At 41.8% G+C, this 18925-nt stretch overlaps 1 protein-coding gene across 2 annotated transcripts in view; it reads left to right on the top strand.

The window, feature by feature from the left end:
- Positions 1–754: 754 nt before the first annotated feature.
- Positions 755–18925, top strand: part of FILIP1 (filamin A interacting protein 1) — a 240284-nt gene continuing 222113 nt past the window's right edge. For both annotated transcript variants that reach the window (XM_063443004.1, XM_063443000.1), the window contains exon 1: positions 755–874. In XM_063443004.1, the coding sequence (XP_063299074.1) occupies positions 836–874 (39 nt within the window). In that variant the 5' untranslated portion in view covers positions 755–835. The remainder of the gene's footprint in view (positions 875–18925) is intronic.

Raw genomic sequence — 18925 nt, 5'->3', positions numbered from 1 at the left:
GGTCCGCAACCCCCTTGTGATGCCTCTGGGCTATGTGGTTAACTATCTGTGCATGGGTGCAGACAGTATTCCGTATATTGTCCTGAGGAAAGTTAATTTGTGAACTGAAACATCAACTTTTTATGAAATAAAGAGTTAACCCTGTATTAGTCCAGGAGTGCCAGTTTCCAATGTTCATTGTGTATATCTGACCATACCTAGTCAATGGGGCAATAAGAACAATTCAGCAAGTGCAAGAAAGCACGGCTTTAAAAAAAAAAAAAAAAAATGTGTTTATATTCTGTGTATATCATTTTTTTTTGTTCATTTATGTGTATATATATCTCCATGTAATAATAATCAGAAATGTTGGTGCTTCAATATACAATGAATCTTAACAGTATACATATAATTGTTTATTTTATTGTTAAAGTCAACTAATGCCTAAAAATACTTATCAACTTATCAGCTACAACATTCTGTCCTCGGGCACAGAATAAGTAAAAGTATGTAAAAATGAATGAATGACATTTTGTCACATCACTGCATTCCATAACACAAGGAAATGTAAAATAGCTATACAATAAGAATGTTATTCATAGCCAAGAATGTCTACAATGCTGCCTTTCCTCCCACAGATACAACTGATAGTTATCTGTCTTTTTCATATGGCACTTCTGTGGTACCAATGTTCATGGCGCGATCACTGGCCTTACATCCCACTCTGATACTTTGTCAAAGTGCTCATTGAGACAGGGCATTTCGAGTCCTCAGTGCTTTCTAAGTATCTGAGCTCATTGCTTAAGGACTGAGTCTGATTAAAACAAAGTATTTGGACTTGGATTTTTAACGCCTAATGCCTAGAAATTTCTTGAAGACAGTGGCTTTTGCTGTGGTAAGTAGGTCATTTTTTTTAATCTTCTTCAAATGCAACACAAGTTTGGTGGTAGTAATAGTAATAATTAGAAAGAATAATTTCAGAATCAATACATCATGAAAGCTGGTAGCTTCAGGTCTCATAAAAGTTATATGAATAATTCACATAAATTAGGGTTACCCTGATATTTCTTTAAACAGGATGATCTAGGCAACCCTTCTCGGTGGTGCACTAGAAATGCAGATAAGTATTTGCTATCTACTGTCTGAGTAGTTCTATGCAGCTTCCTCCTAGAACATAAGACAGGGTTGTTTATACTGATCCAGATCACATCCCCCAATATTAGGGTATAGTCTCTAAGGGTCTCCATGCGCTGTGTACTTAAATACTTTAAGAAGGGATAGAGCCTAATTCTCGTTCTTGGATTATTTGATGAAGAAAATGGTTAGTACAATTGCAACTGTCTGCGGTGGTGTTTGCTAAAATAATTTTTTGGGAGGAAATTGTAAATTGCAATTACCCTTGAAGCAGAATCTTTTTTTTTTGTTTTTGATTTTTAACTAAAACCATTTCTGCATAGCAATATCCTCTTACTATACTGTAAAGCACTGTCAAATATGTTGATGTCATAGGAATGCTAATAATAGTATAACATTATAGGCATCTCTAATTAAAACATATAAAGTGGCTAAATAGTTCACTTTTTGGAAGTCGATATAGGCATTTTGTGAACTATGTCATTTTTTTTCTAAGATTCTTATTTCTGCTCCAGTTCCTATGCATAGTACACAAATAAGATGTACAGGTCAATCACAAATAACAATTGTGTGCGGACAACCAGTATGTTCTATGAAGAAAGGAGAGGTAAATTATAGTGTACGTGTTTCAGTCAGTTGAACAAATTCTGCTCAGAAGCATCAAGGACAAGGCTTCTCATATAGATGGGTGATGTTATGAGATTTGGGGATTAGAAAAAAACCAAAAAACATACCAAGAGTGTATTTGTTTAATTGCAGAAAGAGTGGCTCAACCTTAATACAATGTTTGAATCTGCACACTGCTTGGACAATTTCGGTGAAATAGCAGAAATGGGTGAAATATGTTTTTACTCTTTACTAAAGGCAATTGGGTAATTAAATTCAGGAACTTCAGGGCTCCTGAAATATGTTGTTTTTTAACACAGTATACAGCAATATGGCTATTTATTAACAGAAAAATTGCAAGCGAATCACTCCCTAATGTTTGAATTTATTTGTATGCATGATTAGGAGGTTTTAGTTCACTAAGGAGATAATTTGTTATGGTTGGAATGTTTAGCGGCAAATCTGTCGTGACCTACCTTCCACAGCTAGCCCACTCTCTCTGTTCAATCGACTCACAGCATGCGCTAGCTGATCCTCACAATTAGCTTGCATGTGATACCATTGCCATGTGAGGTGTGGATAAAGCAACTCTGTCACCTACTGAGTCTTTGAATAATTTACAAAGACACCAATGGTTTTAGTGTTGCTCGTTGTGCTGTGATCCGGGGGTGCAGTGGAGATGAGTTATACATCAATCTTCATCTCCTGTCGCTTCATCTGCCAAAAGCTTACATCAGTTTTGTACTTCTGCATTAAGAACATTTCATAAAGATTTTATCTTTCTAAAAGGTCAAATTTGTGGGGTGATGACAGAACCACTTTAAAGCACAAAAGTGGTGCAGAAGACAGGAAAGAGGCCATGGCAGCCTTTTCTATCTCAGCTAGATGGACTTCTATCACTCTGCTGTCCTCTGCTCTGTACCTGGACCCTTGGCATATATTTGTTGTTTTCCTTATTACATTGGCTGTGTTTGACCTGGTATTCACTTGTGAACATTTGCTGCCTGGATTTTGTCTTATGGGCTGTCTGACTTTGCTCTTCGATTATCCACGTGCTTTGTTTCCGTTGAACTTTTCATGTTTCTCTCTGTTTTATCCTGGTGATTCCTTGCAGGGAATCATTTTGGGTTTCAGCTACACATCCCTGCCAAAATCATTCTGAGCATTTTATAAACAAAATCACTATGCATGAGTGGCAAAACAGGATACAGTCCTTGCTCTCTGGTTATCAAGATGTCACAAGGAACACCACTCAATTATACTCAATATAAATATTTAAAAATAAATTCTGTGTCCAAAAAGGCTCATATTTTTTCAATCCATATAATTAAAAGGAACACACCAGGCACCATAACAACTTAATCATAATTAATTTTATATGGTGTCAGAGGAAGAGGAAGAAACAAAAGAGAGAGCATAACCCCCTTTAAAGGAGAGTTAAAAAAGTTGCTACAAAGGACACCCTTCTGCTTGAAGGTCTTAAGCCTAGCTTATAGACAAGAAAACAAAAGAGATCCCCAAAAAGGGGAAAACTGGAGGGAATCCTTAAATATAAAAGTGTAAAGAAACACAACCTTATCAGTAGCCCACCTCCTTCCCTTCTCGAGCAAAACTCTACTGACTTGGAAAAACACCCATGCTGTATATAAATTCCTTCCCTTCTGACTTTCCCTTGTTTTTATTTTATCCTATGTTCTTTCAAATGCAGTGTACACATTTGTAGGTAGGAATCTCTCGCGAGAGGGGGACAAAGAATACAAAAAGGAAAAAAAGGGGGTCCTACAACCTCATCTCACACTACTATTCGAAATAATGTTATGTACAGTTGCAAGAAAAAGTATGTGAACCCTTTAGAATGATATGGATTTCTGCACAAATTGGTCATAAAATGTGATCTGATCATCATCTAAGTCACAACAGTAGACAATCACAGTCTGCTTAAACTAATAACACACAAAGAATGAAATGTTGCCATGTTTTTATTGAACACATCATGTAAACATTCACAGTGCAGGTGGAAAAAGTATGTGAACCCCTAGACTGTTCATCAGTCCACGGTAAGACAAATTGTCTATAAATGGAGAAAGTTCAGCACTGCTGCTACTCTACCTAGGAGTTGCCGTCCTGTAAAGATGACTGCAAGAGCACAGCGCAGACAACTCAATGAGGTGAAGAAGAATCCAAGAGTGTCAGCTAAAGACTTACAAAAGTCACTGGCAAATGCTAACATCCCTGTTAGTGAATCTACAATACGTAAAACACTAAACAAGAATGGATTTTATGGGAGGATACCACAGAGGAAGCCACTGCTGTCCAAACAAAACATTGCTGCACGTTTACAGTTTGCACAAGAGCACCTGGATGTTCCACAGCAGTACTGGCAACATATTCTGTGGACAGATGAAACCAACGTTGAGTTGTTTGGAAGAAACACACAACACTATGTGTGGCGAAAAAGAGGCACAGCACACCAACATCAAAACCTCATCCCAACTGTGAAGCATGGTGGTGGGGGCATCATGGTTTGGGGCTGCTTTGCTGCGTCAGGGCCTGGACGGATTGCTATCATCAATGGAAAAAATTAGCAGGAGAACTTAAGGCCATCTGTCTACCAGCTGAAGCTCAACAGAAGATGGGTGTTGCAATAGGACAATGACCCAAAGCATAGAAGTAAATCAACAACAGAATGGCTTAAACAGAAGAAAACATGACTTCTGAAGTGGCCCAGTCAGAGTCCTGACCTCAACCCGATTGAGATGCTGTGGCATGACCTCAAGAAAGTGATTCACACCAGACATCCCAAGAATATTACTGAACTGAAACAATTCTGTAAAGAGGAATGGTCAAGAATTACTCCTGACCGTTGCGCACATCTGATCTGTAACTACAGGAAACGTTCAACCAGTTATTAAATCCAAGGGTTCACATACTTTTTCCACCTGCACTGTGAATGTTTACACGGTGTGTAATAAATACATGGCAACATTTTATTCTTTGTGTGTTATTAGTTTAATCAGACTGTGATTGTCTATTGTTGTGACTTAGATGATGATCAGATCACATTTTATGACCAATTTGTGCAGAAATCCATATCATTCCAAAGGGTTCACATACTTTTTCTTGCAACTGTAATTATAAGACACAATAAATTGTACATTATCTAATTGTAGTAGGTCATGTTGAATTTCGTGGTAAAATATTTAATAAATAAATAAATACTGACATTACCCCAATGGCAAAACTTGATAATATTGCAAATTTATTTTCCTTTTTTGTTGTCTCCATACTACCTAACATTCCTGTGGAATTGATTATATGCCAAAATGACAGAACGTTCACTCCGTAAAATGGTTAAAGGGACACTGTAGTCACCAGAACAATTACAGCTTACTGTAGTTGTTCTGGTAAGTATATAATCAATCCATTCCAACTTTATAATGTAAACACTGCCTTTTCACAGATTGATTCATGAGGAGATGCTGATTGGCCAGGGTGCTATTTGGCTTTGCCCTTCACCGAATCCCTTTGGCTGAGATCATCAGAATTTGCAGCGTGCATTTCGGCGCCAACAATGCGCTTTCATCTGAGGAGTGAGGAAGCATCAGACAGTGCCTAGGAACTCCTGGCACTATAGCAACTTTACTGAGATTAAATTGTCATGTGGTGCCCAGAGGGTTCCTTAAAAAAACAAAAAATAAAACGCATTCACAAAAAAATTGCTAAAATATTTCTTAAGTCCAGAAAGTTTACATAGAAACATAGAAACATATAATGTGATGGCAGATAAGAACCATTGGGCCCATCTAGTCTGCCAAATTTTCTTAATACTTTTAATTAGGCCCTGGCCTTATCTTAAGTCTATGATAGCCTTATGTCTATTCCACGCATGCTTAACCTCTACCACTTCAGCTAGAAGGCTATTCCATGCGTCCACTACCCTCTCTGTAAAGTAATGCTTCCTGAAATTAGTTTTAAACATTTGCCCCTCTAATTTAAGACTATGTCCTCTTGTTGTGGTAGTTTTTCTTCTTTTAAATATAGTCTAATCCTTTATTGTGTTGATTCCCTTTATGTATTTAAATGTTTCTATCATATTTGCCCTGTCTTGTCTTTCCTCCAAGCTATACATGTTAAGATCGTTTAACCTTTCCTGTTAAGTTTTATCCTGCAATCCATGAACCAGTTTAGTAGCCCTTCTCTGAACTCTCTCTAAAGTACCAATATCCTTCTGGAGATACGATCTTCAGTACTGCGTACAATACTCCAAGTGAGGTCTCACCAGTGTTCTGTACAATGGCATTAACACTTCTCTCTTTCTTCTGCTAATACCTCTCCCTATACAACCAAGCCTTCTGCTAGCATGTCCTGCTGCTCTATTACATTGTCTTCCTACCTTTAAGTCTTCTGAAATAATTACTCCTAAATCCCTTTCCTCAGATGTTGAGGTTAAGACTCTGTCAAATATTCTGTTCTCTGCCCTTGGGGTTTTATGCCCAAGATGCATTATCTTGCACTTATCCACATTAAATGTCAGTTGCCACAGCTCTGACCATTTTTTTTATTTATCTAAAACATTTGTCATTTGGCTTATCCCTCCTGGAACATCAACCCTGTTTTTTAGTATCATTAGCAAAAAGACATACCTTACCATCAATACTTCTGCAATATCACTAATAAAAACACTAAAGACAATGGGTCCAAGTACTGAGGTACCCCACTGGTGACATGCCCATGCTTCGAATATACTCCATTGACTACAACCCTCGGTTACCTGTCACTCAGCCACTGCCTAACCCATTCAACAATATTGGAATCCAAACTTAAAGATTGCAGTTTATTGATAAGCCTTCTATGAGCAACAGTGTAAAAAGTCCTTCAATCTAGGTAAGCCATGTCTACTGCACCACCCTGATCTATTATTTTAGTTACCCAATCAAAAAAATGAGTAAGATTAGTTTGGCATGATCTCCCTGAAGTAAACCGATGCTGTCTCTGATCTTGAAATCCATGTGATTTTAGATGTTCAACAATCCTATCTTTTAACATGGTTTCCATCACTTTCCCCACTACTGAAGTAAAGCTTACTGGCCAAAAATATTCATTGAGGCAGTCAGCTAGACCTTTATCCTCTTCTACATACCTTCCGTCTTTTGTTTTTAATCTAACTAATCCTTGCTTTACTTTCCTTTTCTCATTTATGTATCTAAAAAAATGTTTTATCCCCCTTTTTTTTTACTGACTGTGCTATTTTCTCTTCTGTGTGTGATTTGGATGCTCTTATAAGTTGCTTAACCTCTTCCTGCCTAATCTTATAGACCTGTCTGTCTTCCTCACTCTGGGTTTTTTTATAATTACTAAATGCAAAATTTTAGTTTTTTACTATTTTGGCCACTTCTGCGGAGTACCACAGTGGGTTCTTAATTTTTCTGCTCTTCCTGACAAGCCTAATGGAATTTTCTGTTGCTTTTAGTAGTGCAACTTTTAAATAATCCCATTTCTCCTGGGCTCCATTTAAACTGATCCAATCTGACAAGGACTCCTTTACACATATTCTAATTTTAGAAAAGTCTGTTTTTCTAAAATCTAAAACTTTTGTTTTTGTGTGGTGTGACTCAGTCACTGTTCTTATATTAAACCACACTGACTGATGATCACTGGATCCTAGACTTATACCTACAGTAATATCTGATACTAAATCTCCATTTGTTAACACTAAATCTAGTATGGCCTCCTTACGAGTTGGTTCCTCAACCACTTGTTTTAGAGACAATCCCAGTAAAGAGTTTAGAATATATGTGCTCCTGGCACAAGCGGCTGTTTTGGTTTTCCAGTTCACCCATGATGATAACTTCCCCCTTCATTGTCATTTTAGCTATTTCCTCAACAAGTAGATTATCTAACTCTTCTATTTGTCCAGGGGGCCTGTAAATCACACCTACACGAGTTACTGTGTATTTTCCAAATTCTAACGTAGCCCAAACGGACTCTATGTTTGCCTCACTTACTTTTATTAGGCTATATTTTATGCTATCCTTCACATACAGGGGCACCCTGCCCCCTTTTTTGCCTTCTCTGTCTTTTCTATATAAAAGAGTACCCTGGTATTGCTATGTCCCAGTAATTTTTCTCATTATACCATGTCTCAGTAACAGCAACTAAATCTACATTCTGAGTTGCCATTATTGCCACAAGTTCATGGATCTTATTCCCTAAACTGCGAGCATTTGTAGACATGACTCTAAGCTTATCTTTTTCTAACACACTCATTACAGTTACTTTCTGTCCTTGTTTTGGGGGGCAATTGGATTTATGTTTTATCACCCTTTTGTCCCCCCACCCTCCTAGTTTAAATACTTCCTTTACCTTTCATTGGCTGCAGAACTGGCCTCAATTTTGTGCCAGCGGGCAAATAGTTAACCCCTAATCCCAAAGCAACCAGACATTGGCTCTCAACTGAGGTTTTTTTTTTTGCAGAATTGCCACTCGTCCCACATATACAGTTTCAGAGAAGAGTTTTAATAATTTTTAAAAATTGAGCACTCAAACTGTATACTTCCATATTAATAATGTGAATTTCGTCCAGCTTGGTTGGAGGTAATAGACTCAGAGCAGTCGAATAATCTAAAACGGCTATATTGTTTGGTATGTACCTTTAAAATGCAATCCAGTCTACTTTTTGTGAGATTGCCAGCAGTAGTCTTTATTCTACTCTTAACATGGAAATACACTACTCTTCTGAACTGTGAAATGCACATGTGTTGATCAAATCAGTTACAGTATTTTTTTTGCACCCACAACACAAATTGGCCGCAAATATATGCATTGTGGGCCGCAGGTTTGACATGCTTGCAGTCATGGATCGAGTCCTGATGGCCACCTGATGGACCCCCCCCCCCCAGAGGGCGCCTCTCCATATCAGACGCGGGGAGGGAGCTGTGTTCTCTCTGCTCCCTCACACCGCGCGCCGTTTGCTGATGCCGGGAGCCGGAATATCACGTCATATTCCAATTCCTGGCATCAGTAGACAGCCCGCGCAGCGAGAGGGAGCAGAGAGAACACAGCTCCCTCGCCGCGTCTGATATGGAGACAGGCACCTGCCCCACTGGACCCATGGACAGGTCCACGCCAGCTCTCCAGGTAGGGAGGCTGGGTGGATATTTTTTAATAAAAAAATAATAATAATAATTTGTGAGTGTGTGTGTGTGTCTGTGTGTGTGTGTATGAGTGTGTGCATGCGTATATATCTATGAATGTATTTTTTTTTTGGGGGGGGGGAAGGTAATCTTGGGTGGGTTCCTACACTTTATTCCCCAGGATTTGACCTCTGCTTGCTGTATAGTAATGAAAACTTGTTTTACATTGCTAAGGTTTTCTTCACTAATTCCACAAGATGGCACTAAAATCTCAATTCAATGAACATTCTCTGCGCAGCATTTTGTATCAGGCTTGTACATTCAGTTTCAAGTTAAAGGGACACTATAGTCGCCAGAACAACTACAGCTTATTGCATTTGTTCTGGTGAGTAGAATCATTCCCTTCAGGCTTTTTGATGTAAACACAGTTTTTTCAGAAAAAAATGAAGTGTTTACATTACAGTCTTGTGATAACTCCACGGGCCACTCCTCAGATGGCTGCTAGAGGTACTTCCTGTGGCAGTGCTGCACAGTGATCAGCAAGAACATTCTGTATCTCCACCCTCTGCATACAGACACTGAACTTTCCTCATAGATATGCATTGATTTAATTTATCTCTATGAGGAGATGTTGATTGGCCAGGGCTGTGTCTGACTTATGCTGGCTCTGCCACTGATCTGCCTCCTTGACAAGCTAAAGCCAATCCTATGGGGAAGCATTGCGATTGGCTCAGACCAGCACGCCTGATGATGTCAGCAGACAGGGGCAGGTCTGAGGCAGAGCCAGAATCTTCACACTTGAATACATTTAAGATTTTACTATATTTAGGCAGGCAAGGGGGAGCCAGGGGGGCTAGATGGTGGTTTTAACACTATAGGGTCAGGAATACATGTTTGTGTTCCTGACCTTATAATGCTTGTTTAATTGTGATTCGTCTGAATTATGGCAGTTCTTCAGAATTCTGTAACTCAAAAGCCTTTATAGATGTATCACGAAACAAGCAAAATTGACAATGGAATAACAATTTTGTTGATTCATAAATTTGTGATTTGAACAGTGGTGTATTCTGGATTTGTGCAGCCCTAGGCATGACTAAATTTGGCACCCTCCTTATCTAAATTTACGCCACCCATTCATGTCAAGGCCTTTTTTTTTTAACTGACAGACACACACTCATAATGATAGAGACACACACACATTCACTGACAGACACACACAAATTTTCTCATACACTCACCAATTATTAAATTTATTTAATTTATTATATTAAATCGGCATTTATAGCACCAACAGATTCCAAAGAGCTTTATAACATTATAAAAGAGGGAGATTTAACAATAAATAGGACAATTACAAAAAAACTTACAGGAACAATATGGTAGAGAGGACCCTGCTCAAACGAGCTTACAGTCTATAGGAGGTGGGGTAAAAAACACAACAGGACAGAAGATGGCTATCAAATAAAGTGGGAGTGAAGCAGAGCTGGAGGAGAGAGTAGAGTGCTGCCCTTTAGGAGAGAACAAGAGTCAGGTATGTGGGGTAGAGGTTTTTCTGGGAGGTTTTTCCATAATCTTTCCTAAAAAGATGGGTTTGGAGGCACTTCTCCTTTTTTTAGTTACTACTTCTCTCTTAAACTATGAACCAATTGATGGGAAAATGCACCTATCACAGAATATATACATACTATTTGTGACGAGACCAACCTTGCCACATTGCATTGGTGGAGCCTGGTCGCCCGCCTGCTGCCTTTGGATTATGGACCGGTAGCTAAAGGGTTAATTTTACTGTGCAGAAGGATTTATTTCTCCCCTTCTGCACAGCCGTTCGGTAGATTCTATCTACCGAACAAACAGCCTGTTTGCAACCTTCCCAGAGCCGTGGGTTTAAAAACACAGATTGCAACACAGTTTACTGTTTATGGGGCTGTGTTGCCACAGGCTGGTCAGAGTGCCCATGATGACCCCTGTCCACCACTGAAAGCACATTCAGTTGGGACGCGAACTTCAGAACTGGACCAACAGAAGAAGGTTGTCTGGTCTAATGTTTTCTTTTAGATCAGGTGGATGGTCAGGTGCGTGTGCATCATTTCCCTGGGAAAGAAATGGCAGCAGGATGCACTATGGGAAGAAGCCTTCATGTGGATGTTACTTTGGCACGTACCCCCTTCCTACCACCTTTCTAGAGTTTGTTGCCGACCATGTATACCCCTTCATGGCAGTGGCGATGGTGTTCTCTGATGGTAGTGACCTCTTTCAGCAGGATAATCCACTCTGCCACACTGCAAAAGTTCAGGAATGGTTTGAGGAAGACAAATACACGGTGTTGCATTGGCCTCCAAATCTCAATCCAAGTCAGCATATGTGGGATGTGCTGGAACAAATCCGATCCATGGAGACCCCTCCTAAGTATTTTGAAAAACCTGAAACCTCTGGTTTAAGGTCTTCTACCATAACTGGATATGTAGTATACTATCAGGACCACTTTAAAGGATCACTATAGGTTCAGGAAAACAAACCGGTTTTCCTTACATTATAGTGCCCTGAGGGTGCCCCCACCCTCAGCGTCCCCCTCCCTTGGTGCTGAAGGAGTTAACAACCCTTCAGCAGCTTACCGTATTCCAGTGCCGGGATCCATCGGCGCTGGTGACCTCTCCTCCCATTCCGACGTCAGCTTCCCCGTCCGACGTCACTGGAGCCGAATGCGCATGCGCGGCAAGTGCCGCGCGCGCATTCAAAGTGTCCATAGGAAAGCATTTTTTCAATGCTTTCCTATGGACGCACTGCGTGATGGAGGCAAAATTCGCCTCCAGTGTCACAGATGCGCCTCTAGTGGCTGTCCAGAAGACAGCCACTAGAGGCTGGATTAACCACAAATGTAAACATAGCAGTTTCTCTGAAACTGTTATGTTTACATGTGAAGGGGTAAAACCTAAGGGACCTGGTTGAGCTGAACTGCTCTGTGTGACTACAGTGTCCCTTTAATAGCAAATATATATTTTCCAATGATTTATATGGTGTCATACTGTCCACAAGAAAAAAATAAATAAATAAAAAGAAGTAATGCGCATCCAGTATAAATGTGCAGACCCAGGTGCTACCGCAATTTATTTGAGGACACAGTACAGACAGCAAACGTCTCAAGCACAAGCCCTCTCTCAATGCTAATGTCCTAAAGTATACAGGAGATGCAAACAATATATACACATACACATACATTTACATATACATATACATATACATATTACATAAGAGTGCTCACATAGCCCAAAGTGCTGCCCCCAAGTAATCAGCTGTGAGGTCATTCTCTGTATCCCAGGCAATTTCCGCAGCTCCAGTGACTTCCTGGATCGGCAGGCACGTGCATGATGACGTCAGACATCACACACGTCGCGTGTGACGTCATCCCGTTACGTTGCTAGGAGATGGATAAACAAACATGCATTTTTATGCATAATGCAGTAGACAAGCATAGATCATCAAAACTATACAGAAAGCTAGCAAGAACACTTTTTCACAATAAGCTCTTAAAAAATTCTTTAACTTGTGTTTCTATGTACATGATGCTCAAAGGAGAAAGACCTATAAAGAAACAAATACGGGTATATTTAACAGGGGAAAACAGCCATGACCAGACAGGTGACCAAAGAGACATGACATCTAGTAATGCGAGAGGAAGCCCATAATATCAACAAAATCATGGGCAAATAAAGAAAAGAATAAGAGAATTCAAATAAATAAATAAATAAACCACCCTCTCTGCAGAGTGAGGGTATACAGCATGCCATAGGAGTGGGAACAAAAGACATATAGAGAGACTGGCTGGAAAATAATGGTAATGGATCATGCAAAATAGAATACATACCCAGATCCAGGAGACTGTCAGGATCGGGACAGGGATCCAACACGCAGAGTACAAACAGTAGCCAGATACGTATACCGGACCTTAGAATGGCCGGACTAACGTAAGTAGTACTGAAGAGAATAGTCAAAGACAAGCCGAGGTCGAGGGTAACAGAAGACAGGTGAGCGAGAGACAAGCCGAATCAAGGGTACAGAGGTAAGCAGAGTAGGATAAACGAGCCGGGTCAAAACCAAAAGGAGTAAGCAGAAAACAAGCACTGAGTGACTAGAACAAGCTAGAACCACGACAGGGCAAGGAGCTAAAGAAAGATGCTCCGTTAAATACCCTGTTCAGGAAAGTAACCACGCCTCCGAGGAGTCCTGATTGGTCCTGCAGCAATTGACTGACAGGTCGTTCCGGGTAGCGTCCTGCCGTCGACTTCCGGTCGTGATGCAGTAAAAGGCAGTCACTCCCTCGCGGCCGGCTTAACATGACCGGATAGACCGCGAGGAAGGAAGCCATCAGACCGTCTGGATGGAGGAACGGCTAAGTCTCTACCTCTTTCGGAGGTAGAGACCACAGGTACCCTGACAGTACCCCCCCTCTCAGATACGCCCACCGGGCGGAAGGTACCAGGGCGAGAAGGGAAGCGAGAGTGAAACGCCCTGCGGAGACGGGGAGCATGCACCTCCTCCTGAGGTACCCAACTTCTCTCCTCAGGACCATAACCTTTCCAATCGACCAGATATTGCAATCTCCCTCGGGAGATTCGAGAATCAACGATGGAATTAACCTCATACTCCTCCTGACCCTCCACCTGAACCGAGCGAGGAGGGGCGATTGCGGAGGAGAACCTGTTACATATTAGAGGCTTTAGTAAAGAAACATGAAATGAATTAGGAATGCGTAAGGCATTAGGCAACGCTAAACGATACACAACTGGGTTAATTTGAGAGAGAACCCTGTAAGGTCCAATATATCGAGGAGCAAACTTCATGGACGGCACTTTTTTTTTTTTTTTAATTCTTTATTTTGGTTGTGCAAGCATTACATCATACATGAGTAGCCACGACAGCCATATCAAGCTTCATAACAGTAACAGTTGAAAACAATATCATGGCATAGGAGGTACTGCACATTTTTTTTTTTTAAAAGGAAAGCATGTAAGAAAAAGAGAAAGAAAAACTCAACGTGACAACATCTTATTTATCTCAGGTTAATATCGTAGGCTAGTGGTAGTGGGCCTAGTGAGCGTTCCTTGTGTGTCTTAAAGTGCGGTTTTGCTTGGTCTGCTTTCGTTAGTTGGGACTGGTGAGTCTGTGCTGTTAAGGTGTGGGGAAACAGCCTAGGTATGCCAACTGGTGTGGTCCGGCGTTGTGCCGATGGACGGCACTTTTAACCGAATGTTTCTGGTACTTAACCATACTCTATCGCCTGGAACAAACACCGGTGCTGCCCTTCTACGTTTGTCAGCATGTTTTTTAACCAGCATAGAATTGTGCAGCAGGATTTGTCGAGTTTGATCCCACAACTTCCTTAAATTGGCCACATGAACATCCACCGACGGTACCCCCTGAGAAGAAGACTCCGAAGGAAGGATGGAGGGATGAAAGCCATAATTCAAGAAAAAAGGGCTAGAATGCGTAGAATCACAAATGAGATTGTTATGTGCAAACTCCGCCCAAGGAATCAAACCGACCCAATCGTCCTGGTGTTCCGAAACGAAACAACGTAAATATTGTTAAATTTTTTGGTTAGTGCGTTCAGCAACTCCATTGGACTGAGGATGATAAGCAGAGGAGAAATTCAATTTGATGCCCAGTTGGGAGCAGAAAGATTTCCAAAAGCGGGAAACAAATTGGGAGCCTCTGTCAGAGACAATTTGGGAAGGTATCCCATGCAAACGGAAAATCTCCCTAGCGAATATCTCCGCTAATTCGGGCGAAGATGGTAGTTTAGGTAAGGGAATGAAGTGAGCCATCTTAGTAAATCTGTCCACCACAGTGAGGATGACAGTCTGCTTTTTCGAGATAGGCAAATCAACAATGAAGTCCATAGCCAGGCAGGACCAAGGCTTCTCAGGAACTTCTAAAGGGTGCAGAAATCCGCATGGAAGCGAATGAGGTAGCTTGGTCTTGGTACAAACCTCACATGCCCCGATGAATTCTTTAATATCTTTACGTAAGTCAGGCCACCAAAAATCTTTAGAGATCAGAGCATATGTTTTGCGGATGCCAGGATGCCCAGCCACTTTGCTGTTATGGAGACAGCGTAGCACCTCCAGTTGGAGAGCGGCAGGAACGAAGTGTCGATCCCCAGGAGTCTGTTTCGGTGCCAAATGCTGAGACTTCATGATCTCGGAAAGCAATGGAGAGTGAATCCTGAGATTCGTGTTAGCGATGATATTCCCCGTAGGAACTATGGAGGACAGGACTGGTTCAGTTATAGTGGATGGTTCATATTGATGAGACAGAGCATCAGCTTTGGAGTTCTTGGAACCAGGTCTATAAGTGAGTACATAGTTAAAGTGAGTGAGAAACAATGACCAGCGAGCCTGTCTGGCGGATAAGCGCTTAGCCTCCCCAATGTAAGACAAGTTCTTATGATCCGTTAAAATAGTAACAGGGTGTAATGTCCCTTCCAGTAAATGTCTCCACTCCTTTAAAGCCTTAATGACCGCTAAGAGTTCCCTCTCCCCGATGTCATATCTGCTCTCAGGCCCAGATAATTTTTTAGAGAAGAAACCACAAGGGTGTAATGGTTTATCCACCCCTAACCTTTGAGACAGAACAGCCCCAACTCCTGTCTCAGAGGCATCGACCTCGAGCAAGAAAGGCAGAGTCGTATCCGGATGGACTAGAATGGGAGCCGAGGCAAAAAGTTCCTTGAGAGTCTTGAAAGCAACGAGAGCTTCCTTAGACCAGATCTTAGTAACAGCCCCTTGTTTGGTCATATTGGTAATAGGCGCAATGATAGAGGAGTATCCCTTAATGAAGCGCCTATAGTAGTTGGAAAAACCAATAAACCTTTGAATAGCCTTGAGTCCTTTGGGTAAAGGCCAGTCTAAAATGGATTGGAGCTTTTCAGGATCCATTTTAAAACCTTCCCCAGAAATCACATACCCAAGAAAGTCTGTCTGAGACTGATCAAACCTGCACTTCTCCAATTTGCAGTATAGACCATGTTGCAGAAGTTTGTGTAATACCTTTCTGACCTGTCTATGGTGAGTCTCAATCTCCTTAGAGTGTATTAGTATGTCATCCAGGTAAACAATAACACAATCATGTTGAAACTCCCTAAGTACCTCATGAATCAAATCTTGAAATACTGCAGGAGCATTGCAAAGTCCAAATGGCATCACCGTGTATTCGTAGTGACCATACCGGGTATTGAATGCCGTCATCCACTCATGACCATGCTGGATTCTCACCAAATTGTATGCCCCTCGGAGATCTAACTTAGTGAAGATTTTGGAGCCCTTAAGACGATCAAATAACTCTGTAATCAGTGGGATAGGATAGGCATTTCTGACAGTTATTTTATTCAAGCCTCGGTAATCGATACAAGGTCTCAGCGTGCCATCCTTTTTCTTAATGAAAAAGAACCCAGCCCCGGCCGGAGAAGAAGACCTCCTAATGAATCCCTTTTCTAAATTCTCCCGAATATACTCCTCTAGAACCGAGTTTTCCTGAACAGACAAGGGATATACATGACCCCTCGGAGGCATAGTCCCGGGTAGAAGCTTAATTTTACAATCAAATGACCTGTGGGGCGGTAAAGAATCGGCATTCTTCTTGTCAAATACTGCCTTTAAGTCTAGGTAAAGGTCTGGTATCTGTCCTTCTGTGGACTGAGTAGGATTCTCCGGTATGTTAATGTTAGCTAATGGAGAAACCTTGCCTAAACACCTCTCCTGGCAGCCCTGGCCCCACGAGAGTATCTCCCCTAACTCCCAATCGATAATAGGGTTATGTTTCTTCAACCATGGGTACCCCAGAACTATGGGAACGGAAGGGGACGAAATGAGCAAAAGAGATAAATTCTCCACGTGTAGGATACCAACATTTAAATTAATGGGTACGGTCTCACGAAAGATAACAGGATCTAGTAGTGGTCTACCATCTATGGCCTCAACGGCCAAGGGTGTCTCCCTTAGCTGGGATGGGAAATTGTTTTTAATAGCAAAGGCTTGGTCTATAAAATTCTCAGCAGCACCGGAATCTATCAAAGCCATAGCCCTGACTACTTCCTTCTCCCAAGTTAAGGAAACTGGTAGCAGGAGCCTGTGATCTTTATAATTAGGAGTAGAGGACAAAATAGAAACACCCAAGGCTTGTCCTCTAGAGAGACTTAGGTGCGAGCGTTTCCCGGACGGTTAGAACAGTTCGAGAGTAAATGACCTTTGGCTCCACAATACATACACAAACCCTCTCTTCTCCTGTACTGTCTTTCCTCCTCAGAGAGGCGGGTATACCCTATCTGCATAGGTTCAGGAAGCAAAGATACTGTGGAGTCAGGACTTGGAAAAGCGGGGGCTAACCTAAAAGAAGGTCTCCGATTCCTCTCTCGAGTGTTCTGTCTCTCTCTTAAACGTTCATCTATACGAGAGATGAACGAAATTAAGTCTTCTAAATTCTCAGGGAGTTCTCTAGTAGCAACCTCATCAAGGATTACATCAGATAGGCCATTCAAAAATACATCCATATATGCCTGCTCATTCCACTTGACTTCTGACGCCAGAGATCTGAACTCTAGTGCATAATCCACAAGTGTTCGGTTCTCCTGTCTCAGGCGCAACAGTAATCTGGCTGCATTCACCTTTCTACCTGGAGGGTCAAATGTTCTTCTAAAAGCAGCTACAAATGCATTATAGTTATACACTAATGGGTTTTCGTTTTCCCATAATGGGTTGGCCCATCTCAGAGCCTTCTCAATAAGTAGGGTGATAATAAATCCTACCTTTGCCCTATCTGTAGGATAGGAGCGAGGTTGCAATTCAAAGTGGATACTAATTTGATTTAAAAAACCACGACACTTCTCAGCAGCCCCACCATAGCGTACTGCGGGGGTAATGCGAGAAGAAGCACCCACTGTGGCTACCTCTAGACCTGAACCAACAGGAGAAATAGGGGTATTATGTATCTCCTCTGGTGGGTTATTGGCACGAGATAAAAGTGCCTGTAGCGCAAGCGCCATCTGATCCATTCTATGATCCATGGCTTCAAACCTAGGATCAGGAGAAGCAAGCTGACTGTTTGTACTTGCAGGATCCATTGGCCCTGTCGTAATGTCAGGATCGGGACAGGGATCCAACACGCAGAGTACAAACAGTAGCCAGATACGTATACCGGACCTTAGAATGGCCGGACTAACGTAAGTAGTACTGAAGAGAATAGTCAAAGACAAGCCGAGGTCGAGGGTAACAGAAGACAGGTGAGCGAGAGACAAGCCGAATCAAGGGTACAGAGGTAAGCAGAGTAGGATAAACGAGCCGGGTCAAAACCAAAAGGAGTAAGCAGAAAACAAGCACTGAGTGACTAGAACAAGCTAGAACCACGACAGGGCAATGAGCTAAAGAAAGATGCTCCGTTAAATACCCTGTTCAGGAAAGTAACCACGCCTCCGAGGCATCCTGATTGGTCCTGCAGCAATTGACTGACAGGTCGTTCCGGGTAGCGTCCTGCCGTCGACTTCCGGTCGTGATGCAGTAAAAGGCAGTTACTCCCTCGCGGCCGGCTTAACATGACCGGATAGACCGCGAGGAAGGAAGCCATCAGACCGTCTGGATGGAGGAACGGCTAAGACCACAGGTACCCTGACAGAGACCTCCCGAAGCGGGCACATGTGGGGTTCGCCTATAGGAACCAGTGCCACTCAAGCTTCTCGCTAATACCATGAGGAGACACTGTATCCAGGAGGTACATCAGAGGACTTCTTTCTGTAGTAGTATCCTTTCCCTGTTACGTCCTCTAGTGAGTAGGGGAACCCTTTAAGCATCTGATAACGTAACTGTGAGGCATTGTGTCTCTTCTCTAAAATATTGTGCGACTGGTGCACCAGAGTTCATGCTATGAATTGTGGTTTTATGCTGGGACACCCGGTCTTTTAGGGCATGTATCGTTTTTCCTACATAGCCCAGACCGCATGGACACTTAAGAAGGTACACAACGTAGTCAGTCTGGCATGTAAAGAACCCTTTGAGTCTGATCTGCTGGCCCGTAATCACCCCACT

Source organism: Pelobates fuscus, chromosome 2 (genome assembly GCF_036172605.1).
Source record: "Pelobates fuscus isolate aPelFus1 chromosome 2, aPelFus1.pri, whole genome shotgun sequence".
Lineage (NCBI taxonomy): Eukaryota > Metazoa > Chordata > Amphibia > Anura > Pelobatidae > Pelobates > Pelobates fuscus.
The sequence above is the reverse complement of the archived record's forward strand: the minus strand, read 5'-3'. Positions and strand labels throughout refer to the sequence as shown.